Below are 27,728 nucleotides of genomic sequence, written 5' to 3'. Positions count from 1 at the left end.
TAGGTATCTAATTTTTCTATAATATTTAACATGGTGTGGGGAATTTGGTCAGTACTGTTACTTTTAATGATTACAGATGTGTCATCTGCAAATAAACTGAGTGTCACTCAATATTAAGTGGTAGATCATTTATGTAAAACAGAAATAGAATGGGACCTAAGACAGTACCTCCAGGTACTCCTTGTGAAATGGTTTTCCATTTTGGACTATAAGTTCCTCTCTGATGATACACCCCTGGAAATGGAAAAAAGAACACATTGACACCGGTGTGTAAGACCCACCATACTTGCTCTGGATACTGCGAGAGGGCTGTACAAGCAATGATCACACGCACGGCACAGCGGACACACCAGGAACCGCGGTGTTGGCCGTCGAATGGCGCTAGCTGCGCAGCATTTGTGCACCGCCGCCGTCAGTGTCAGCCAGTTTGCCGTGGCATACGGAGCTCCATCGCAGTCTTTAACACTGGTAGCATGCCGCGACAGCGTGGACGTGAACCGTATGTGCAGTTGACGGACTTTGAGCGAGGGCGTATAGTGGGCATGCGGGAGGCCGGGTGGACGTACCACCGAATTGCTCAACACGTGGGGCGTGAGGTCTCCACAGTACATCGATGTTGTCGCCAGTGGTCGGCGGAAGGTGCACGTGCCCGTCGACCTGGGACCGGACCGCAGCGACGCACAGATGCACGCCAAGACCGTAGGATCCTACGCAGTGCCGTAGGGGACCGCACCGCCACTTCCCAGCAAATTAGGGACACTGTTGCTCCTGGGGTATCGGCGAGGACCATTCGCAACCGTCTCCATGAAGCTGGGCTACGGTCCCGCACACCGTTATGCCGTCTTCCGCTCACGCCCCAACATCGTGCAGCTCGCCTCCAGTGGTGTCGCGACAGGCGTGAATGGAGGGACGAATGGAGACGTGTCGTCTTCAGCGATGAGAGTCGCTTCTGCCTTGGTGCCGATGATGGTCGTATGCGTGTTTGGCGCCGTGCAGGTGAGCGCCACAATCAGGACTGCATACGACCGAGGCACACAGGGCCAACACCCGGCATCATGGTGTGGGGAGCGATCTCCTACACTGGCCGTACACCACTGGTGATCGTCGAGGGGACACTGAATAGTGCACGGTACATCCAAACCGTCATCGAACCCATCGTTCTACCATTCCTAGACCGGCAAGGGAACTTGCTGTTCCAACAGGACAATGCACGTCCGCATGTATCCCGTGCCACCCAACGTGCTCTAGAAGGTGTAAGTCAACTACCCTGGCCAGCAAGATCTCCGGATCTGTCCCCCATTGAGCATGTTTGGGACTGGATGAAGCGTCGTCTCACGCGGTCTGCACGTCCAGCACGAACGCTGGTCCAACTGAGGCGCCAGGTGGAAATGGCATGGCAAGCCGTTCCACAGGACTACATCCAGCATCTCTACGATCGTCTCCATGGGAGAATAGCAGCCTGCATTGCTGCGAAAGGTGGATATACACTGTACTAGTGCCGACATTGTGCATGCTCTGTTGCCTGTGTCTATGTGCCTGTGGTTCTGTCAGTGTGATCATGTGATGTATCTGACCCCAGGAATGTGTCAATAAAGTTTCCCCTTCCTGGGACGATTAATTCACGGTGTTCTTATTTCAATTTCCAGGAGTGTATAACCACTCTTTGTCTTCTGTTGGTTAGGTAGGACTTAAACCATTCTAATACAGTGCCCGTAATTTCATATTTTTCCAGTTTAGAGAGTAGCAAGGTGTGGTTCACATTATCAGAGGCCTTCAATAGGTCACAAAAAAAATTCCTGTGGCATGCAGTGAGTTGTCTAGAGAGAAGCTCATTTTATCTACGAAATGCTTTATTGCAGATACTGTGATTTTGCCTTTTTGAAAACCTTACTGATTTTTTTGAGATTATTTTAAATTTTTCTATGAAATTTTGAATTTGTATGGTGACTACCTTTTCAAATATTTTTTATAATAATGGAAGGAGAGAGATTAAGTGACAGTTTCCCTTATGTTCTTTTGTGCCTGTTTTGAACAGTGGCTTAAGTACTGCATACTTAAGTGTGCCTGGAAAATAATCTTCTTGAAGGGACTGGATAACTATTGAAGACAGTTGGTGTGCAGTTATTTTAGAGACTGTTTTTAACACCTTTGTTGGGATCCCTTCCCACCCTGCTGATGTTTTATTTTTTAGTGGTAGTATTGTGTTTCCTAATTGTTTTTGGTAGTTTTGGTACATTTACTCAAAAGTTCACCTTCAAATTGCTCACTGAAAGAAATTTACCTTATCTGGGTAATTTTCTACACTGATGTTTTATTTGTTTTTGTTTATAAAGAATTCATTACGTAATTCAGAAATTTGAGCAGGATGTGCAATAGTTTTGTCCTCTATCTTAATTTCAGAACTATCATGGTCTCCAGCTGTGGCACCTGTTTCAGCTTTGATCACTGACCATAATGCCTTTGATTTGTTTTCACTATCCAAAATAAATCTGTTACTTGCCATTTCTTTTGCTGCCTTTACAACTTTTTAAAAATATTTTTGAAATGTTTTACATAGGTAACAAAATCAGGACTTTAGTTACGTTTTAGATCCCTGTGTAGCTGTCTTTTTCTTGCACTAGAGATTTTTATTCCTTCAGTAATCCACTTTACTTTATCTCCTACTTTTTTATGATGTACAGTAAGGTGGAAAGTTTCATTAAAAGTTTGTAGGAAGTTTTACAAGAAACTAGCAAAATTTTCAGAACATGAAATATTACGATCCATAGTCCACTCCACATCATTTAATCTATGATGGAATAAGTTCATATTTTCTTTGCTGAACTAGTGTTTGGCGTAATTTCTTTCTTTTGCTTTTGGTAAGTCCATAAACAGAGCACAATGATCAGAAGGTTCTAAATTTAAACAAAACTTACTTGTCTCATTATGAGTGTAACTGGTTAAAATATTATCTATACATTTTACTGACATTTCATTTACATGAGTAAAATCAATGAAATTAGCACTGAAACCTGATATTTGAATCATGTCAATGAATTTGAAGTATTTGCAATAGGCACTGGAATTTTAACAAAAAATGTTTTGTTATTTCTGACCCTGGAATTCTATACACAGATAAAATTACAATATTTTGCACTAACTCTAGGCAGCAGCTTTCAAATATACATTCTTCATTACGGGAAGTGAAATCAAACGTTGCTTTATATTACTTTGATCTTCCCACAAGTATGCACGATCCTCCTCATGTTAAATTACTCCTACAAAAGCTCCTAGAAACATAAAAATTATCAAGGTTATTTAAGATTTTGATGCTACCCTTTGTAAGCCAGTGTTCATTCAAGCATACAATCTTGATAATTGGTATTTCTGACAGAATTATGTGCAAGTTGTTTTGTTTCTCTGTCATTTGTATAGTTTAAACTTAACCCATTTATGTTCAAATTCATTATGAATATATTCTTACTTTTTTGAATATTCCTAATATGGCATCTGTTTTGAAATGGTGTTTGTGTATTTTTGTTTCAAATTTGTTATCAGTTTTTACACCCTCATCTCTGGATACTAGTTTCCCTTACTAAGTATGAGCTTACAAATATCACTGTACACATTGCTGAATTTAGCTGATCATAGTCTGTTTAGATGTAGCCCACCTTGTCCTCAACATTTATCATTGATAAATTTATTTGAATCCACGAAAACTGAACCAAGTCAGTTGCACTGCTCGCTGATGTCGTTGTTTATCTTATCTATGTATTGATCACTTACCGATCTTCTGCACAGGATACTACTTATAATTAACTTTGATGCTGGGTACATGTATTTCCCCATATAGATCAGATTTTCTACTTCTTCTTCACTGCTGTTTCACAGCAAGTTCATTCCCACATGGATGAAAACACTTTTACAGTTTTCATTGTGACTTACCAGCGGGAATGCATTTTGTTTTGTTGTCTGAATGTTCTTGAAGTGATTATTTAATTGATGTGCGCTTATCTCTGGGTGGACATAAATTTTAGTATTTAGTACTGTAACATTTTTAATTAGTGAATCACCTATTATTAAGAATTCATTTTCGGTGCTTTGTTTGTCACTTTCTTGATGCTTTCTTCCTTTGTTTCTAACTTCAACATATATTGTATTTCTTTCTACAAGATCTTTGTCATTATCATCACTTTTTTTGATTTGCATATCACGTTTAACATTTTGACAGATTTCTTGACCATTTTCTGTCACTGATTCACTGTTTCCACAAAGCCATAAATGATTTTAATTTGATAGTTTCTCATTTTCTTGCTTCAAGATTACTAATTCTTTTCTGAGAGTCTCAACGTTACTATACAGTGCTTAATAATTTTGTCTTTTGAATTTATCATGTTCAGATAATCTTCACATTCATCACTAACACAGTTATTACAAAATCACCTAATATCATAATTTACGAACTCGGGATTCACATTTGCACACAGTAAGTGGCATGCTTGGTTGAGAAATATTTTTTGATACATGGAGTCAAAAGCCTTGGAAAGGCCACAAAATATCCCAACAGGCTTTATTTTTTTATCTAGGGATTCTAATACATCAGTCGTGAATGAAAATATGTCTTCAGTTGTGGACATATCTTTTTGGAAATCAAACTGTCTGCCACTGACAAAGTCAAAAGTTTTCGAGGTCTCTCACAATTCAGGAATACAGTACTTGCTTACAGACATTTGCAAATTTGGTCAAGAGAGAGACGAGATGTTAGTGAACTGTGTTGTGTCTCCCTTTTAGTGGAGTGGCTTCACTACAGTGAGCTTCATTCCATCTGGAAAGACACCCTGATACATACAGGCATTAAATACATGGGTTAAAACTTTATGTAATTGATCAGAGTCAGCTTTTAGTAGTATAATGGGAATATTGCCTATCCATGAGGATCCTTTGCTTTGTGTTTCTGGTTATGGGGGGTGCACTTTATCTCACTTATAAGATTGGAAAACTATGCTTCGGCATTTCCACGGCACTTTCAGGGGAGTGACTGCAGTCTATTTATTCAACAGAACTTATGAAATGGTCACTGAAAGTTTTTATAACTCTCTCTTGGTTGCCTACATCCTTAACATCAATGTTTAAAACATAATCTATTGGTTTAATGACACAGTTGACATCTGTTTCACTCTGTTTTATATCCAATATTGCATGGATGCTATCAAGAATGTTTTAGCTAAAATATAAACTTTTTGATAGTTTAATTACTTTGCTTAATTTTTTACATTACTTGTTGTTATGTTTTATTTAAGTAGAGTTTCTTAATTTTTTGCTGTGATATAAATTCTCATTTATGTTTGCAAGATATCCTTATCCTTTTTGTGATCCATGATTTTTTTTGTGATCTTGTTGGGCCCATGCTTGTGAACTATTTTTGGAAAAGAAACTTCAAATATTGTAGTAATTTCATTACTAAACAGATTATATTGGGAACAGACACGTGTTTCAGAATATATGTGACTCCAATTTACATTTTGGAGCATGATTTAAAAGCCTTAATCATTTCATCATTTATGGGCATGACTACCTTCCACTGGGGCTCAGTTTTATTCTGGCAAATATTCATATTATGAACAGCAAGTCTCTAGCTGTCATGATCAGAGAGACCATTCAATATTTTACTATCGATGGTACTGCCCAGTTTCTGAGGAGGTAGCTGTACATTAAATTTTTTAATCTGTTTTCCTACTGCTGTGTGTTAGGAAGTTGATATTGAAATCTGCAAGTACTATGATGTCTCTTTTACAATTAAATAGGTGAAGTAAAAGTGAGTCACACTTCTTCAAGAAGAGGTCAAGATTCCTGAAAGTGCTCTATATATATTGCTACAATTAAAAGCATAGAATTACTTACACGAAATTCAATGGCACATGCTTAAACATTGTGTACTACATCAACTGCCTTACACTCAACACAATCCTTAACAAAAATAGCAACACCACCTCCTTTTATTGATTTTCTGCAGTCTGAAGATGTCAGATCGTAGTCAAGTATTAGAAGTCTTTCCAACCCTACATGAGCATGATGTATAGTTTCATTGTCTTGCACATTGACTGTTTGATGCTTTCCAGAGGCAGTTACAAGGTTTTATCAAAAAAGGAATCCATAGTCGATGAGTTTACGCATACATTCTTGTCCTGCAGTTCTGGTAACCATTTGTCTAATGTAGTCTGTTAATATGCACTGCTTTTCAAACTGTTGAGTTCTTCTGCAATTGATGCATTTAGAAAGGCACTAATGTTTTTTTTTCCCCTTGATCTGTTTAGGTGCTTGCCATGGTTAGTAAACAGCTGTCTACTAAAACTGCATACATCTACAGTACAAGTATGGCTAAAAATTTTGAAGTCTTAGCTAATTTATAGTTTGTTTGTGAGATGGTTTCATTTACTCAGGACTGTGAGATCAAGTGATGTCTCTTGCAGATGTCCACAAGTAATATCTTGGAGTGACGAAGCGGCTAGAATTTCTCTTTCAACATTTGTATTACATCATAACCTCCTCCGCAGGCTACATTGTTTGCACCTCCTATTAGTAACACATAGTCATTTTTAAGTTTCTGGGATTGAAGCCGATATGACTTCTTGGATTTTAGCACCAGGTTTCACTATTCCACACAACTCAACACTGCTAAAATTGCTTTTTGCAATTTTGGCCATACCTATTCCATGCCTGCCAGCAAACAATAGTACATGTTTTGTGGCAGATTTTTTTAACAGAATGCTTACTGTTACTGGAACTGTCACTTCCAGTTCCTGAAGGTTTAAGATTTGGCTTATCAAACTTAACTTTTTTATGACAACTTCCACTTTTTCACCCTTTAACACATGACTTAAGGTTAGGTTCTGTGCTGGACACTAGTATACTGCTATTTGAAGTAAGAACATCAAATTTGTTTAAATTCGCAAACTTTTATTGTAGGTTACATTTTTTGCACCTGAGTTTCTGTGTTGCTTACTTTCTTCCATTCTGATGATTTATTGGCTCTATCTTGCAGCAGTTCAAGCATGTTGCAATTTTTTGTACTTTATTATGTCACTGTGTCTTCTTAAGCCATCAATTAGATACTGTAAATGTGAAATGCATTCACTAAATTTTGAAAATTCACTTTTGCACTTCTCACATGCTACCTTTTTGACAGCAATACTTTAATTCATTTTAGCAAACCTATACTCACTGCTATCTTTATTACCTGTCAAGGGGAAAATCTGTCATGGAGGAAAAAAGGGACATAGAAAAATTGACTGTACTGTTGTTTGTTATAACTGGCGAAAGTGGGAGTTAATAACTAGAACGTCTGAAACCTGGTGCATAAAACAATATAAAACAAAATTACCTCTATTGATGCAGGAATTGTTTTAAGGTTACTTAGGAGTTTAGATACTAAGACTGGAGCAGAGGAAGAAAGATTGTCCTTAATATTGGCAGTTGCCTTCCACATCATTTCTCTGGAAGTTTAAGATTGTATGTTTCCCACTAATTAAGCAAATTATGTGCACCTCTAGACCCAGCACACTGTGAAAGCAAAATGCAAAATGGCTGTTCAGCAATAGTCAATATCATCATTCCTTGAGAGAAAGGCACCAATGAAAGTGAATATTCTGTAGGCTATGCACATATCCAATGAAGACTGGAGTGCTCTGACCTAACAGACTGCACTTAATTGTTTTGCAAATGCTGCCTGTGGCACAGCATTAACTGGTGTAGTAAACTATGATTTCCCTTAGATCTACACGAAGTCATCACAAATGTTTTAGCAAGTCAGACATCTCAGGATTGTTTCTTGTGAATAAATCCTGACTTTCACATTCAACATAGATGTAAGTGAGCTGTGTGATAATCTTGTGAAGGAATAACGTGAAACAGTTGATGGGGTGGTGACAGTGGTTAGGATTATGAAGAAGAGAAATCATTTGCACCATGTTTAGCTGTTGCTGCACAAAGACGTGATATAGTTGGGGGCTATTTTTCTTCAGTTCACTCAGTTCTTACTGGCGTCAACACAACTGGTGTAACAATTTCTGTCAGTATGATATTCTACAAGGAAGAAACATACTATTATTATCAAAAATGAGGTAGTGGGGCTGGACTTACAGAATTTTACTTAATTTCCATTTATATCATATTTATCACACATCATTAGTTGAAAAAAAAAGAGAAAAGAAAAGAAATGAAAAGAAAAAAGGCAAACTTAGTTGGTGCTAAGTACATATTAGTTTCAGACACATGATAAACTTGTGACCAGAACATACTTACATAACCTAACATCGTTCAAATTCAGATTCTGGGTCACTCCTTCAGAGTATTTGAGCTAAACCACTATTTAATGAAAAACCATATTATTTAGGTCACCAAACATTTACTCAATATGAGTTTCACTGCATTAAAGCAAGTTGACAAAATAATAGTAATTTATAGACAGAAGTTGATGCTGTGTGTATCATTCTTAGAATATGTGACAATAACATAGAACAGAGAAATATACTGCTTTTAGGCTCACAAAACCTGAGTTCAAGGGGTAGAAGGCAGGAGAGTAGGTTGGAGGGATTTGTTCCAGGTATGAAAATAAGCTCCTAAGAACAGAAAAGTATCTGTTTCAAAAGCTAAAGATGGAAGGAAAGAAAAGTCAGTGACAATGAGTATCATAACTGCATAACTGAGTTCATTGACAGCCACTCTAGGAAGACAGTGCTAGGAATATGCTGTTGAGAAAAAGGGGAACAAGGAATGATTGCAGTTTTCACAAATGATTAATAAATACTTTAAAACCTCACTTCAATCTGATCTGTATTTGGTAATTTGTTAGTTTTGCACTGAAGATATACTAACTTGCACACTTGTCTTATTCTACCACACACTAACCTGAGGAACTGCAAACTGGGGCTGTTGTGGTCGAAACCCCTGTGAGGCCAAATCTGGTGTGCTGTTGCTGCTTGGTCTGGTGCTGCTTGTTGGGTAAGGAGGTGGTGGTTTGTACAAATGCAGCATTTGAAGATTCTGAACCATCTGGCTCTCAACTGCATCCAGTTCTGGTGTACTAAAAACAGATTATTACACAACAGTATAAAGCACATATTCTTCAAAGTATCTTCAGAAAACCAATCAAATCTAAACTTTTACAAATTGGTGTTCTGAAGGGCTGCTCTAGAGGGTGGGGTGAGTATTACACATCTTTTCCCACCAAAGGCAACTGTTGTCCCATAAAAGCAACAGCAGTGTTATGTTATCACAGAAAGAGAATGTGATGCAAATAATGTATACTATGGTACACTAAAAAGTGACATAGCAGCATGTGTTACACTACTAAATGTGTCACTGAATTAAATATCTAATAAACAGAAACACAGAAGTTGTGTCAGAGAGAGAGAGAGAGAGAGAGAGAGAGAGAGAGAGAGAGAGAGAGAGAGAGAGAATTGTCATACGATCATCATAAATTTCATAAAGGAAGGATCTTTTTTAAAAAGTAATATTTTAACAACATTTGTTGAGTGAGTTTGCAAGTAACAAAATACGTGACGTATATGGCTGTATCTTTTGATTAAAGCGACTTAGAAGCTTAAATGTTTCACACTGCCAAGGGACTGTAGACCTTAGTACTGACAAATTTCAGTTTGATACCTCTACATATTCCTGAGAAAAAAGGGGTCTTAACAGTCAGATAGACAACAAAGCAATCCTATAAGGGTTTTCACCATTAAGTAAAAAAACCCTAGGGGGGGGGGGGAGGGGGAATAAGTCAATATTTGTTACATGTGCACTTGCTTCCAAGAAATCCAAAGTTGTTTCTCAAACTAGTACGATCTTTTCTGTGCGAGTTAACTTTTAAGTTACATTGCCTATTGCACTTCTCTCATTAAATTCAAAAAGAAACTAATGAAGTGATCAGTACTTGCCTTTGGGAGGTCCAATTAAAGGCAGGTCCAATTCCCAGTATAGATAAGCACATGAAAAAAAAAATTAGATAGTTGCAGTCTTAGCTGTCAAAACCATAGGTTCCTTCTTCATGGAGAAAGAGAAACTGGTTTGAGTATGTTGAACAAGTGGGAGCGGAGAGGTCTCTTAAGCAGCTATATATTCTATTGTGTTGCCAGTGGAAGATCCTCCAATAGCTCAGGAAAGTGAAAACTTCATGTAGCTGATACACTGTAGTCATGCAGGCAGTTGAAATGGTCCAATCACATAATCACCAAAATTCCTGCCCATCCATTTATGGACAACTGATAATAGGCCACCTAGACAGCATGTGGACTTGTATCAACACAAATATGGTGATTTCTGGTAAATTTTGCTTCCTTTATTTCTAGTAATCTTGATGAGGTACAGTGGGATCTGTGATATGTTGGTTCAGCAGCCAATTGTAGAAAGTAACAATTGAAATCTGGGTTCAGCTCCTACACAGGTTGCACATTGCTGGGATACACTACTTGTTCAAGTACTGTTCTGTAAAGAGATTACTGCAACAACTCATGGAATACAGCTAATCTCTCAGCACTTATATTCAATTATTGTTCTACAGAATGCAGAACTGTCTGCTCTACTGCAATGATCCTGCAACATGTTGGATAACTAGCATTAACCATCAGAGATGCGTAGCAACTGGTTTCCCTCAAATGACGAGTTACTGACACAAATATTAAATTCACTGGGCACGAAAAAGTGGGCATGTGACGAGTTACTGACACAAATATTAAATTCACTGGGCACGAAAAAGTGTGGCATGTGTACAAGTAGTGGTAGCACTAGCAACAAACCTTAGTCACATCCTTCGACAAATCACCACCATATTATAAATTTCATGATTTATGTACTCTATCATCTTTCTGGCCTCTTTAAATCATGGCAGGTAACTCAATGAATTTCTAAAGTCTGTGCTTCTGATGAGTCAAAAGACAAGTGCACACAACTATCAGTATCATGCTATATGTTACCAACAAAGTGATCCAGGCATTTATGTTGTAATGGGATGCTTAGTTTCTTTTTTAATGTACAGTTCAATTATCATTTGTTGTGAACTATTACAAATCACCCTATATACAAAGAAAGCCATTACTTTCAGAAATGTAACACACCTTCTGATAACATTTTGCAGCTCCTAACAGCCAACATTTAGAACTATTCAAACATGGTGTCTCCATAATACACATCACTTTAAGTTAAACTGTGTTCAGCAGGTTATATAAAATTTGGAACTTTGACTATTGTTGTGGGGCCCAGGCTGACATCCCAGAAAAAGTTGTTCAACTGATGTTAAACTACATTCACAAAGTATTTCCCCCCATGTTTTTAATAATACTTGAAACAAGAGGAGAAGTACCAAATAAATTTCATCAAAACAGATATTTAATTAAGTGCCTGTGTGACCAACCAATTTCGAAAGAATAACAGAGTAATAAAGGAGACAATAAATCTCTAACTTTTTATCTATCTTTATGCACTTCTAAGGATATACTAATAGCTACAAAACCATACCAGTTACAAAAGTATACCACAATATTGTTTAAAGATTGAGCATTTTCCCTGAAATGTGTAGTTGGCAGGGGAGGGGGAGTGACAAATTAGAGTTTCACCAGTTTCTAAATAATTTTCTTTAACTTGCTGTGAAAGGAACACGTATTCCCAAATTATTCTCTTGCATATACTGGCAGTTTGTTAACAATTTTTTGGCCAGAGTATACCCTTTCATCAGAGCTTTTAAATTGATAGAAAACTGTCATGGAACTTATTCTAATAAGAGGGCTGTCTTTTCAAGATTTATTCTTCATCCAAGAAAACAGATTTTAAGGAATCTTCCAGTATACAAAAAAGGTGCAGTTCCTAACACTATACATAAAAATTAACACAGAAATAATTTGTTCTCATTAAATGGAAAAAAATAAGAACACCTACCTATAGGTATGTAATACTGTTTGAGAACTGCGCTCAGGTCGTCCTTTTAAGTGTGTCTGAGGCTCCTCCCTTCGAGGATCAAGATATATCCTCTCAACTTGTGTTACATCTGGATACTGTTTATAATGGTACGAACTGATATTCTGGAACAACATACACGGAAATATAAAAATTTCGCTACAAAGAGTGTTACTATGAAATAAGTTGTGGAGTTCTGATTGTGGAAATGAGGGGAAAACCGTTATTTAGTTTGCAGCTGTGGGCTGTTCAGTACCTCAGTTACCACACTTTCGAAGTACAAAAAGCAAATGTACTTCAGTATTATACCTGTTGAGTTTATAAGCTTGTTGCTAACTAAGAAATCACAATTAACAAACAGGCACTGCAGATGAAATATTTTTGGGAATAAATAAATAGTATATTTCTCCTCTTACAACTGTTTTATTTGTAAGCCAGTATATTAATGTATGAAGGTTCTGTCATTATATGTGGTGGTGACTACATTAAAAAATGAAAATCAGAATTACAACTGCCCTAATGTGTAGAATGGATCTCACAGACATGGGAAGGATAAAAGATGCTCTAAAGCTCTCTAATCTAAATGTTGTTGCAAGGACTTGAATTTCTTTTTTAGAAGTGCTAACTTGAAATGATTACTATGTAAGTACATTCAACACAACAGTGACCAGTTCCCTCCACAATCATTACCAGCAGACACTGGCAGCTATCACATATATCTCAAATTATATGGGTGCACACAGGATTGCAACTGGTGCTCAGCACCTAAATCCACACAGTATACATAAGTAAACCACAAAAAAACAGGAACATATTTCTTTACTAGCTGCCAGCAAACTTGGAAAAAAAATGAAAGTTGACAGAATCTTCTGCCAACAAACAATTTGGCATCATGACAACAAAGACAAAACTGGTTACGATAATGACCTAATTTTTATTTCATGTTCAGTCTTCAAAATAATGACTGCAACTGGTGAACGCACAGAGGAGCTTTGACAGCTGGAGTGTGGAGCAGCATACAATTCAGTTTTCAAAATAGTTTCCTCCAAACAACTTGAAAACTAAAGAGCCCTGTTCAACAAAATGGAGGGGGGGGGGGGGGGGGGGGAAAGGAAAGGAAAGGAACTGATGATATCAGCAGCATTGTGACTTTAGGCGGAATCAGCAATGATGAGCGAAAATGTATGCTGGGCCAAAACTCGAACCTGGGATTTCCTGCTTACTTGGCATTTGTGTTAACCACTGCGCCATCCAGACACAGTGTTTATCACAAATGCAAGGACTATCTCAGCATGCTCCCCAACCAACCGACATTCTTACATTGTGTCACCTATATGTGAATAGGTGACACTAACCTAGCGTCCCCTGTCTGCGGATAGGTGATGCTATATGGGAATGTGGGATGGCTGGGGAGCCTGCCGAGACAGTCGGTGCATTTGCTATAAACCCTGTGTCCAGATGGCACGATGATTAACACAACTGCCTGGTAAGCAGGAAATCCTGGGTTTGAGTTCTGGCTCGGGATACATTTTCATTCATCGTCGCTGATTCCGCATATAGTCCCAATGCTGCTGATATCATCAGTTCCTTCACTTTCCTTCCCCCCCACCCCCCCACCCCACACCCCACCCCACCCGCCACCATCAGTTTACAAAAGAAATAGTCTTTTATCACTCATATTGCTTGGATTAAAGGAAAAACTATTCTTTAGATGAACAAAAGTATTCTTGTTTCAGGATTTCAAATACCCAGATAAAAGGAAAATTTTCATACATGCTACAATTAGTTTTAAATTATAATTTGTAGTACATTCACTCACATCTTGCATGTGGGACTGGTGAATTTCTGGTTGACTGCTGTACAGTAAATTAATTTGACTGTTCGGCCTCATATTAACATTATTTGCTGCTTGTGATGAGCCTCTGTACTTTAGCTGCACTGCAGTTTCGTAGTCTGGAGCTGGTCGATATGAAGGTAGTAAAGCTCTGCAGGTGAAACAGTGGAGAAAATGTTAGAAAATGTTTCTCACACACAAAATCTACATTCAGTTTGCATCATCGATAGGGTACTAAATGGACCAACTACTGTGTAAAAATAAAATCTTTGATCATGGTTACAACACACATTTACAGTTTTTGTTTTGTAGTTTGAAATAAGGTACAAACTGCACTCACAATTAAATCTTATTTTCTACAGTAAATGAATTTCAAAACCTTTGACTTTTGATCTCAGATTCTAGGTGGTAACATTACAAGATGTTGCTAATAACTTGTGAGACTCAGTGAAATTGACTAGGTCCTAATAGAATTTACAATTACTTAAGTCTACCTTATCAATAAATGGCAAACTTTTTACTTTACGTGTTGCAATAAATATTATAGTTTTATGGAGCGAATTTAATACTGCCAGAAGTTTGTCAATTTCTACATTTGTGATACTAAATAAAAGTGAGATATCATGTGCCAGGGGGGGGGGGGGGGGGGGAGAAAGAAAGAGAGAAGGATCTCATAGGTGAGAACATAACAAAATAGGGAACAATCCATAAGGCTGCAAAGTGGCATGCAGTTGTCACATGACTTCAGCTCTGAATTGGTGCTATGCCAATGGAGGTTAGATGCAATTGCAGCTCTGACAGACTGATAATTAGGGACCAGAAAAATTTGCATTTTGCAATAAATGTGAAATAGATGTGAATTCTGCCCCAAAATGTGAAAATGCGATACTGCTTAATAGACTCTACCTCATAGTGAATTCTATCCAGATGAACTATTTTATCAGAGACAATTTGAAATAGCTATTTTCTACATAAAAATATAAAAAATGCAAACAAATTTCAGTTACTGGTGTTGTACATCATCTGGTGAAGCCAAAACAGGAAAGATAATGTGCATAAGAACATGTTTGTAAAATAGAAAGGGTACAGGTGCAACGACATATCAATGTGCTCAATGATCTGTTGGCATTCCATTTGTGGGCATTTGAATGGTCTATTTATGATGATACATGCCGTGTAATGCAATGTAGTACTCAGCCGTGGGACCTAGCATTTTATAACACACAGATGCACATGTTTGTTGGCTAAAGCTCAAAAGATGGTATAATGCAGACACTTTTTAACATGCCAAATTAGTTGGCAGACATTTTGAGCTGTAGTCACACTAAATACCACTAGAGGTCCAGCCTAAATTATGTCATTAACACTACTTTGCCAATCTCGACAAGCAGTTGCACAGTAGCCGACCCCAAATGCTTTGTGCTGTGCGTTACTTGTTTTCTTTTCTTATTTTGAAGTAAGTGAAGCGGCTTATCCTGGTTCATCACAGTTTTCGATTATGATCCTTACAACACCAGGAGAAATCAGCAATCCCTGTGATAATGTGTCAGTTCTGCTGTAGGCTGCTGCCCTGTGAAACGTAGGTGGGGCTTCTTACTGCACATTGTTTCTCTCTCCTCTGGCACTCAAAATTCTAGTTTGTTTGCACTCACATCCATCTGCCACTACACAAGGTCTGTTCATAAAATTCCAGAACTTTGTCCACAAAATTTTTCCATGCTTACTGTTTACTTACTGTGCATAGTCTCCTTCATAATACTCTCCTCCACAATTGGTAAACCACTCCCAGTGCCCCAATGCTGTTTCCACTTCCAGAAGCAGTCTTGGTACGCCTGTTGCTGCATCACACACAGCACCATATGCGAATTTTCTTTTATCTCCTCTGTTGTTGCAAACTTCTGTCCTTTTCAATGTGGTTTACAACTTTGGAAAATGAAAAAAAAAAAAAAAAAAAAAAAAAAAATCTGCAGGAGCCTGGTCAGGAGAGTATGGAGATGAGGCAGCACAGTGATTTTGTTTTTAGTGCAATAGTCACGCACCAACAGGGATGAATGTGCAGATGCATTATTGTGATGCAAGAGCTATGAATTGTTTCATCACATTTCAGGCCATTTCCTTCTCACATTTTCTCACAGACATCACAACACATCCTGATAGTACTATAGATTAACAGTTTGTCCCTGTGGCACGAATTCATGATGAACTGAACTAATACCTTAAAGTCAAAGAAAACTATCAGCACGGTTTTCACATTCACCCTGATCTGATGAGCTTTTCTTGGTCTTGGAGAACCTTCCCAGACCCATTGTGAAGACTGAACTTGGAGAACCTTTCCCGACACATTGTGAAGACTGAACCATAGTCTCAACGCCATAACCGTAGACCCATATCTCATCACCAGTTATGATTCTCTTGAGGAACATCTGATTTTCATATGTGTGATTCAAAAGCTCTTCACAGATTGTGAGGTGAAGGTCTTTCTGGTCTTGACTCATGAGCCATGGGATGAACTTTGCAGCAACATTATGCATTCCAAGATGATGTGCCAGGATTTCACGACATGATCCAACTGAAACGCTGAAATGTTACATTCTCTTGCAATCTCTCAGTCAGTCAGTCTTTGATTGGCACGCACAATATTGTTGATGTTCCTGACACAAGCGTCACTGGTAGATACTGAAGGGCATCCAGAATGAGGGTTATCTTTAACTTCTGCTTGGCCATTTTTAAAATGTGTGAACCATTCATAACACCAAATATGGCTTAAGCATTCATAACCATAGGAATCCTGCATCATTTGGTGTATCTCTGTAATGGTTTTCTCAAGATTCAAGTAAAATTTAATGCAGACGCATTGCTCGTCTAGCTCCGCCATCTCAAAACTCACAAACTGTGTGACACAGCATTCTACTCAATACAGCACTGAACAATGACTAACAGACATACAACAATGAAACTTCTTGCAGTTACACACTAAACACAGGCATGTGTAGGGATGCCAACTGTATTTTGCTCCAACACACTATTGGCACGACATTATGAATTTTCTGGAATTTTTTGAACAAAACTCGTATACAGCTTGCACTTGGCACTATAGCAATTGGAAAACAAAATCTGTAACATTTCTCGACTAAGCCAAAATTCTTCACCTAATGTTAAAATAGAGTTAGTGCATGTTTGGTTCTACTTCTATGCTAAGTGCTTTGTCAGGTCTATTCTCAGCACTGTCAAGCATGGGTCACATGGATATGAATGCTTACAAAAGGTTGAAATTAATAGTCTCTAGATCTTGTAATCATTGAATTGCACAGGGAAAGACAAATAATGTCCAGAAACATCTTAGATCAGAGACATGCTCAGTTCACCAGAGGGAAAAAGTTGCTGCTTTTCAACAGAAAAATCATTTTTGAAAGCTTAAATACAGCCAAACAAAGGAAAAATGTCCATTTCGGAAGAAAAAGGTGTTGAAGTTTTTGTAATAGCAAACATTCCAGTCAAAAAGTTTGCAATCGCCACTTTTTTAAGAGTCAGTTTCAAAGAACTAAGTCTTTGTTTGTCTTCATTCATGTAGCATCACAACCTTTTAAATTTGTGCGTCTAATAATTCACAAACAAACAAATAGTTGTGAATTTCAACAAAAACTGGTGCAAATCTTTAAAAAAAGAAAGGACACAAATTTCACAAAAAAAAAACAAACAGACATGAATTTTGCAAAAAATAGATGGTACATTTTCTGGTCCCTACTGATAACATTCAAAGGCACCGTAAATCCTAATGTTATGTGTAGCAGGACACTAGCATCTACTACCGTTTCACGCAATTTCAATATGCACATGGATTTTATTTCATTTTCAGTACCCTGAAAGTGGAAATCTGAGGAGGCTCTACAGAGTTGACTGTTGTTGATCTATGGAATATAAGGGTATGGTGAACAATGAATTACTGATAAAGCTACAAGATTTTTTTTATTATTTAGATCTATTTTTTATGAAAGGAAGTGTTCTAACCTGAGAACACTATAATTTATTGCTTGAGCAGTACACACACATGGAAGGCAAGGTACAATACAATTAGCAATACACAAGTGATGGACGGAGCCTTGTGCTCTGACCTATATATTCATTAGTTCCAATAGTGGGCACAGCTGGCAGGCTGCGCACACAACTGATGTCGTATTAGCATGCCTTTAGTGGCCGAAACAAGCACAAATTCATGCTTGAGCTATTTAATGGCATACACACAAAATTGGTAGTTACATCAAGAACATTTATTTTTTGCAATAATTTAAATTTTTGTGTTGTTAGAAAGACAGCAATAATGCTTGTACAACATCAAATTTTACATTTTTTATTTATTAATGTATTTATTAATGTATATATTATGTTTTTATTGTTCTCTTCAATAAATTTCACTAAAGTAATTGTTTTGTGTGTAACATTGCCTGAAATATGATAGTGGTGGTAGTGGTGATGTTGGTGATAATTATGTGTTTAAAGTGATCAAACATCATGGTTATCAGTCCTTAGTTTCACTGGAAATTCATGTACAACACTGTGAAATGAGAAAAGGAGAATGGCTGGCTCCAGGATCTGTTACGTTATCATAGTGGTTGACAATTTGCATTACCATAGCGTAAGTCACATGACTAAAAGTAAGGTAAAACCAAGGCAGTTGAAACTGTTACTGGTCACAGGTTATAGATGCTGGTGCATAAGCATAAGTGGCACAGCTCAAGTTCTCCACACTACATATATGTGGCAGGAAGTGCACATCCATTCCTGTCCCACATCAATGTCACTGAAGGATACACTAAGAAGGGTCATCATAGTCATTATAACCACAATGGAGGTGTGAAAATGAAGACTGTGAGGATTAAAGTACTAATTAGCTTAAACCACATCAGAAATAAAATATGTACATAAAAATTTAAAAATGAATGACAGTGCAGAGAGGGAAAGTAAACTGAGGCCACTCAGGGTACATGCTGCAGTGAGAGGTACTCCCCCTTCCCTCCTGCCACATTCACCCCTGATACCAAACAATTGTTAGCTGCTATCCCTCTGTCTGCAATTATCTGGCATAGAGAGGTAGACAGTTTGGTGATTTGTATGAATTATCCAGCATGGCACACAATGAGAATACAGGTTTGTGCCCAGTACTCCGATGTTTGTCACCTGTGGTTAATTCTTCAGCTAATTCGTCAGTGAGTTCATTTCCCACAGTGCCAAAATGCCTTGGTGTCCAGAACTGTTGCAGTCAGCTAATAGGTCTTGGATGTTAACGACCAAATAGTTTCTGGGGTGGCACTGACATATGCCTTGTAAGCAGCTCACGGAGTTGCTACAAACCAAGAAGTCCTTAGTTGTGAGAGTTTTAATGTATTGCAGGGCATGTGATATGACAACCAACTCCGCAGTGTACACACTACTTGCACTTCGCAGAGAATTCTTTTTGTGCCCCCTTGAGTGGGCACAAGCATAACCAATCCTATTGTTGGCTTTCAAACAGTCTGTGTAGATGCATGTCAAGTTGGGATAGTCATGGAGAACTGAATGGAATGTGTCTGAGAATGTTGGAGGTCAATATTTTCCTTAGGATCATGAAAAAAGTCCCTCTGAATAACAGTACCCAATACACAACATTCCAGGTCATGAGAGGGATCTCTATGTACATGGACTACAGAGGGCAGTTGGAGGCCCTTGCACAGAGCCTCCAGTTGTACCCCGGGTAGTCTTCCTACTCTTGGGTGATTTGTAAACAGTCTGAGCTGCTGGCTGTGAAACAGAGTAGAGTAACATGGTTGGGTACGCATCTGACAGACTGTGACTGCGTAGTTCACCAAGAGTTTCTGGTGTCCGACCCTCACTGGTGAGGTACCAGCTTCCGCCAGGTGTTGGCAATATGCAAAAGATTGCACACTGCAGATTCCACACATATCAGCTGGTTTGCAGTGGACCGGCTTGCTTAAAAGCCACTATGGGGCTTGTACGGAATACTCCATTTAACAACCACACACCACTGTGGTGAACAGGGCCTAACACGCTCAGTACTAATGGTGCTGCTGACCTGTAGGCAACACATTCGTAGTCCAGGCAGCATAAGATCAAAACTTTGTAGAATCAGAGAAGAACTATGCAGCACCAAGAGGTGCTGCTGAGAAATCTGAGGGTGTTAAGTTTCCTCATGCAGTTTACAATTAGTTTGTGTACATGTGGTAAACAAGTTAACTTATTGTCAAAAGGCCTACAAATTTGCAAGTTTCAATGAGTTCAAGTAACTGGTTACTGAGATAAGGTTCTGGGTGAGGATTCACAGTCCTGGGTCAACAAAAGTGCATGACATGAGTTTTCAAGGGAGGAAATTTATATCCATGCTTCACGGCCCAGTTATGTACTTTCTGTATACTGCCCTGAAGGTGGTACTTGTGGTGTGTAATGATGTAAAGCTGTAATACAGGCAAAGGTTGTCTACATACAATGACAGCAAGACATAGGGTCCCACAGCAATTTAATACCACTGATTGCAATGGCAAAGAGGATTACACTCAAAATCAATCCCTGAAAACATCTGACAGTTTCCTGTACATATTGGTTGCTGAAGATTGAACCTATCAGGATTTGGAACAGTCTGGGGATAGGAAATTTAGGATAAAAATGGGTAAGCAGCCATGGAAGCCCCACTAATGCAGTTTAGACATGATGTGATGGTGACAAGTGGTATTATATACGTTCTGCAGGTTAAAGAACTCAGTGATCGGTTTTTGGTAATGTGCAAAAGCACTGAAAACTGCAGATTCCACACCCATCAGTTGGTCTGTGGTGGACCAGAATGCTAGAAAGCCATTTTGAAATTGTGATAAATGTCCTCCGATTTCCAGGCACCAACACAGTCACATGTCTACCATTCTTTCAAATAACTTACACAGCCCACTCATTAGAGAGACTGGTTAATAATTAGACAAAATTTGTGAGTCTTTTCACAGTTTCAGGATAGGAATAATAATACCCTTCCCCTATTGGGAGGGAAATACCTTTGTCACCAAATATGACTGAAAAACCTGAGTGTATGCTTTATGCTGTTGTTTCTAAGATGTTTAAGCATCTGATTTTGGATTTTATTATGTCCTGGGGCTGTGTCTAGACACACTGCCAAAGCACTGGGGAACTCCCATTCACTAAGTGGAACACTGTATGATACGATGCCTTGGGCATGGAAGGGTAAACAGTTTTGCTCTGCCTGGCGTTTCCAGGTCAGGAAATTAGGATAGTAGTTATGGCATGCAGACATTTAAGTGAAGTGTGCCACAAGAAATTCAGCAACAACCTTGGAATCAATACAGATGTTGGCATTGAGGGAGATACCAGCAACTACAGTAGACAATTGATGGGCACAAAGCCGATGGAGAAGTGTGTGGGCCCTCATAAATGATATGTACTCTTCCCAACACTCCTATTTTCTCCTTTTCATTAGAAACTGTGCCTTTGCTCGAAGTCCCTTGAAAGTTATTAAATTTTCCATGGCTGAAGTGCCATCCTACACACTCTAATAATTGCAGTTATTTGTTTAGACCATGGCACTGGTTTCCTGCTGTAGGTGGGGAGCGGGGTTAAGAAGAGGGTATTGTTGCTTCCACAGCAGGTATAATCATATCAATAGTATCTCGTACAACTCCTTCCATATAATTCATTTGACTGACTTCAAAAGAAGCTTTGGAGGTGAAATCTTGTCAGTTGGTTTTCTGAAGTGACCAATGTGGTGCATGTTGCATTGGTTGGTGTTTGAAAAAGAGAGTGTGATAGGAAAGTGGTCAAACTCACAGATATTTACATGGACTTCCACTGGATCAAAGTGGATATGCTTGGGCTGAAGATTGTAATATCTATGGCTGAGTATGTTCCATCGTATATCCTCGAGTGTGTCACAGTCCTGAAGTGTCTGTGGTAGGTTAGCATTCAAAGTTTGGATCAGAGAGATCAATTTCTCATTTTCTCTACCACACAACTTCTTCAAAAGCTATTCTCAGTATTTCCAAAGAAAGACAGTGGCTCTGATATTGCAACAGATTCTCCACAGATTCTGGAGCATAGTAACACCTGGGCAATCTGTCCACCTCCATTTCTCCTGGCCTGACTCTCATCGCATGACATGACGAAAGGCAGATACATCAAGGAGTTGTAAGTATCTGCACTGAAATCTTGTTTTATGACTGCTAAGATGGCCGTGTTGGCACGGCCACCTGCATGGGTGTGTCTGATCCATTTCATTACAGGTTGTATGCCCTGATTCCATCCACTCCAATTGGAGGATCTCCCCATGCACACCACACTGTAATGGCTAAGACTACCTGGCTTGGCAGCCATTTCTAGGAGTCTGGTACTCCAGAGTGGACAGCCATCTACTCCTTGGCATAAATGGGGAAGTTCTGATGCCATATTCGGTGTTGTATTTCTTTTTGCCATATTTGGTGTTGCATTTCTTTATGCCACATTCGGTGTTGTGTTTTTTCCCCATATTTGGTGTTGCATTTTTTTTTGCCACATTTAGTGTTGCATTTTTTTTTGCCATATTTGGTGTTGCATTTTTTTGCCACATTCGGTGTAACATTTTTACCATATTTGGTGTTACATTTTTTGCATATTTGGTGCTGCGTTTTATGTTGCCATATTCGGTGTTGTGTATTTTGTCAAATTAGGTTTTTTCTGCCTCATTCATTGTCATTTTTTGCCACACAAAAATCACAAATTCATGAGATCTGTTACAAATCACCTACTTCACATTATTTTACTAAAAACTGCCAATTCCACATTTCGTGATATTTTCCTGCCCCTAGTTATAAGAGATTCGGTTATGATGTGGAGTGCTGGAGTGAATTGTCCATGGTACTCTATAGCAAAGCATGCAAGAGTATATCATCCATAGTACTCCATAGCAAAGCATAAAATATGCATAAGGATTTAGGGAAATTGAAGAAATCAGTGTTGCCACTGTTGTTACAATGCCAGTGAATATAGTTTAAATGGACAGTGAGTGATTAGGTTAAGAGTTAGTTTCTGTAAGACTGCATAAAAGTTCATACATCTCATGACAACAGAAATTAACCCCTTAACATAAAACCAAAGTTATCTTGTTTTTATTATTTAAAATCCTGAGTACACTTGGGCAACTTAGGAAGAGACCTTCGAAAAAATAAAAAACCCCTTACATCCATTTCAGCACCGATAGCTACATGTTTGGATGCTAGAGAGCATCTAGTACTGCATTTGTAGCCTGGCTGTCATGTTTTGGTTGATGTGGTTGCCACTAGATATCATCTTTACTGTGAGCAGCTTTGGATACTCAACAATAAAATGTGCACTTTCAGACTCTCTCCTATATTTCTGTCTAGGCAATGCTTTCCAAAAAGAATAGCTATAGTCATCCTGAGTTTGACACTGAATTTAGCTGCTCAGAAAGTGAAGAACAATGTGGTTACTTCATTAGAGACTGAAAGTGACGACAATTTGTCAGCTGAGAGACAAGTGCTTGCCAGCGGTATGAGATAAATATATCCACTGTGCTCCAGTCAGTTCCTCTAAGACGTATGTACACATGAAACTGTCGCGGAATACATGGTTAGACTTCAGAGCTGCACAGATACCAAAAAATGACTTCAAATTTCAGGATACTATAGTCAAAGTCCAGAGCATGTGGTACTTGGGATTTTATTATTAGTGATCTTCAAATATTTGTAACTCATTACTTCGAGCCTTAAAAGCCGTCTTTATATGTCTATATGTAATGTCACATATTACAGGATACTTTTAATCAATAAAAAATTATTTTTTCAAATATCATTTGAAAAAAAGTTGTTGAGTTGAGGGGTTAAGACGGTCACAATGAAATTTGAGCCAGGCAACTAATTATGAGTACAACATTTTACTACTGCAGTGCCTCACTTGTGAAAAAGTAGGGTTCCAGAGTACTGAGGCAGAACACTGTTACTGATATACATAATTTTCTGACCACCTCCACCATGGCCCCAACAAATAGCAGTGCTTCTGAACTTCACCAGAAAAAAATAATATCAACTAAAAAGAAGTATTAAATTTTCCATCCTTTCAAAATGTACTCCAATACAGCCTGAATCAGAGTCTGCAACGACACTGCTTCATTATTAATATTTTCACATCATCTGACAGTTAAAAGAAGAAGGTGGGCTTTACTTTCTTTCAGTAAATTTCTGATGGAAACATTACACACAGAACACAATATTAGGTTTTGAAATCTGTTACAACATGTATATGATAATGAAATGAGCAAATGTAAATAGACAAATAGTGAGGTGAGGAACTAAACATATAAGTGAGAAACAGAACAAAGAAAATGTAGTGTAACAACCAGCACAGAAGGGCAATACAATGTAAGACAAGACTAGTTGGCAAAGAATGAGAAAGACTTGTATAAGCCGAGCGCATGTTGTTGGTAACAGATATATAGGTATAATAAGATTCCTACTGCCTCACTTCTGAAGCACTGGTGCAGTAGTTACAGATGGTGCAGTGAGTATTAACACAAGCTGTGCCTCTTATGATATATTATAGAAAATGTACTACCACGTAGTTCTTGGAAACTGCTAGGAAAAGATAGTTTTTCTGCTTAGATTCACTGTTATGGCTAGCTTCTAGGTGTTCTGACCCCTCAAATGTTTGCAATAGGTTATCAAACCACGATGATTTTTTGACGTGTGAGTATTTCCTTGACACTATAAGCCCATTGGCCAGACCACATGGTATTTACCTCTAAAGTTGTCTGTGGTCTACCTAATCCCTCATATGAATGTAACGGGCAAGCACTGAGAGAAGAAATGTGTGCTACAGGTAACATATAATTGTCCGTAATGGCAAAATGTCAAATGTTAAGAGAGAAATCTTGCCAAGACGAATACTCTAGTACCAATACTATGTGTTTCATGGGAACCAGCTGAAAAACTGTGGTAACTTAGGCTTGGCAGTGGGTAGGTCTGCTTGAATCAGAACCTGGGTCTAGCTCATAGTACATATGTTATGGTGACACTGCCTCCTTGCAGTTACCTCACAGCCACTGCCCTGATTTTCGTATGATGGCCAGTGATTACAAGTTGTCCTCTCCCCAAGATCCACTTCTTTCACAGGATGACTTTTCGAGGCTAGTTTCTGAGGTGGTGTGTAGACCTGGTGGTTGGTGGGTACATCGGACTTGAATAGCAACAAACTAAGTAGATGCTTAGAGATGAGACCTTCGTTTCTGCTCAGGGTGAACCAGTGCCTCTTTTAAAATGGAAAACAATTAACATAAAATTTATAAATCACAGCACTGCAAAAATATGTGGCTAGTGCACGTATAAAGCAAGTTTGGGAATGGCACCATTTATAGACAGAGCATGATGCTGGACAGACTGAGAAGACCATATGTATATCACACTTCATGATGAATATTTGGTTGAAACTGAGCAACAGTGATGAATAAAACATATTATGTCAATAACAGCTAGCCTCTGTGGAACCATTACCTCTTTTAATCAGTAATAGTAGCAAAATCATCTATGAACTTAGGCAAATACTGCACATTACAGAACTCTTTAAAATCTTTATGGCATCGCCGCGAAGCTTGCAATTCAGTGGGTGTTCAAAATATTCAGTTCCGTGCCTCACACAACAGAAATCCATGAAAAAAAAAGCATACTTATACTGTCATCCCACGCATCCCTCATATCAGCAACAGTTGTAATGAAAACTCTCTACACATTTCCTTGCTTTCACTCATATGAGCTTAGTGTGTGCTAATCTACACTTTAACCTTCTCTGTGATCTCAAAATAAACACCGATGGCCACCAACAATTAATTTCAGCCTTCTATTTCATTTTGATCACTGTTTCATCTCATCAAGCCACTGTCTACTTCTGATCAATACAGACAAGTAAGATGTTTTTTCGTCAATGGATATGTAGACCTATGCTTCAAATGAGAAATAATCAAAATATAACAAACAAAACACCTTCAAATGGTTTAATGAGCAACTATTACAAATTAGAACATTCTAGAAAAACTTAAGGTTGTAAGAAGAAAGAAGATGAACATAAGAATGTCAGAAGAAAGTTTTTAAGAATTGCATATGAACATTCATGAGTTAATAAAATCCTTTAAACAATGTCAATAAAGTTTATAAATAAATGGACAGAAATTCAACAACTCATACAGTAGAAGAAATATGTACATGCTTTATATAATTTACAAGGTGTACAACTTTGCTTCCACCGTTTGCCAATAGGTGGCGACAATGGTAAGTAACGGTCAAAAGAAACACATCGCAGACATCAGGCAGTTAGCTTGGACCTCGGTCAACTTAACCTCATACAAACATTAGTCGATTTGTGTCTGCATCATAAAGTTGTTCTTGATTGAAAATGTCAGTTTATTACTGAAGAGTTGAATAAAGTTACCAGCATCCCTTTCATTTTGCTCCACACCTTTTGTGCCCTACAACAGTAATGACTGTACTTTTATTTCTGGCTGGCACATTTACAACCATATCACTTCATCAGAGGCTACAGGCTTCAAGACCTTTGGATCTCCTATTACAAATGCTTGGTCATCGTAATGAAACTTGTGAATGTCCATGATTCTGATGCCTACCTGTAACTATTCTCATAAATAAATTATCTGCAACTGTTGTAGTATTGTTCTCGAAAGGTTACCATTGGGCTAAGTTGGATTGGTCAAAACACTGTGAGGTCATAATGAGGAAGTATAATCAGGTTACTGTGAAAAGATACTTCACACTGACTGTATATTTTGACATTAACTTGATTCACCACATGCAGTATTTATATTATTAGCCCTACTTACATATAAATCTTGGACTTAACCCTTTCATGTAACATTATTGGTTACAATACATTCAGATCAGCTTGAGACAGATAATTAAACCATAGCCACAGTGTTACTAATATATGCATAAGAACGCATGTCATTTACATACACCAACAGCTGCAGCATAGCAGCTAGCACACTAGTTTATACTCAATTGTCAGTTACTTCCAAATAGTCACTACTGATATGCAATTTACCAGCAAGGTTATTAAACATGTATCTTACAGTCTCACTCTATTCTGTACTCCGTATTTATTGCTTTCGATTTTAGTGGTCTCCATAAAGACTTTGAAAACCATATATAATTAAAAGCCACATGAGATGGCTTACATGTATATGTGTCATAACTGAGGAGACAGGACTCACAAGAAGTTGCATCATTCTCCCAGTTCCTGCTTGACGAAATTATTGCAGTTCCTATAGCACTCTTATTTTGTATTTCTACAGGCACCTGCAGTAATGTGACACATTTTTCTCAGGAACCTAATTGGAAGACTGTGCTAAAGATAACTTTCTTTCAATCTCAATCCACACTGATAATGAGTTATTGGAATATTCATGCATTTTACATGACCTTCTACAAAATTTTCATGTAAAATGTGATTTACCAATACTATATGGAATTGTTTAACCATAAAGCTCATGTTAGATATTTAAATTGCTTTTTGCTTAAAACATAGCATAATTATATTTTTTGTAGTAAGAAATGAAACTGTATTTCAGAAAAGTGTCACAGAAACATATTTTTATTGTCTACATGGCTGATCTATCCAAGTGCGAAGCAAAGACCAGCTCAGTTTTAAAACACCCATGAAGATTATAACATATTTTACATGAGGGATGCAGTTTGAATTAGTTAAAATTGTTGAAATTGCAATATATACTCTATACACAAAATTGTTCACTTTTAAGAACAAAAACCGTTGGGAATAGGCTACTTATCATATTCAATGTATGTAACGAAATATGTTGTACCTGTAAAATTAAAATGAATTACATGTTTTGTCCCTGAACTTCAGTTGATCATTAGGAACAGCACTTTCACCTTGTTAATATTGCAGTAACTTGGCAGTTTTT

At 38.0% G+C, this 27,728-nt stretch overlaps 1 protein-coding gene across 1 annotated transcript in view; it reads right to left on the bottom strand.

Annotated features, from left to right (window-relative positions):
* Positions 1–27,728, bottom strand: part of LOC126183596 (tyrosine-protein phosphatase non-receptor type 14) — a 187,322-nt gene that overhangs the window by 95,053 nt on the left and 64,541 nt on the right. Inside the window, exons 12-14 of the mRNA XM_049925699.1 lie at positions 13,748–13,913; positions 11,911–12,053; positions 8,887–9,061 (exon numbers count right to left, since the gene is read on the bottom strand). Coding sequence (XP_049781656.1) covers positions 8,887–9,061; positions 11,911–12,053; positions 13,748–13,913 — 484 coding nt within the window. The remainder of the gene's footprint in view (positions 1–8,886; positions 9,062–11,910; positions 12,054–13,747; positions 13,914–27,728) is intronic.

The sequence above is a fragment of the Schistocerca cancellata genome, chromosome 4, assembly GCF_023864275.1.
Source record: "Schistocerca cancellata isolate TAMUIC-IGC-003103 chromosome 4, iqSchCanc2.1, whole genome shotgun sequence".
Lineage (NCBI taxonomy): Eukaryota > Metazoa > Arthropoda > Insecta > Orthoptera > Acrididae > Schistocerca > Schistocerca cancellata.
This window is presented reverse-complemented; position numbering and strand designations above follow the sequence as displayed.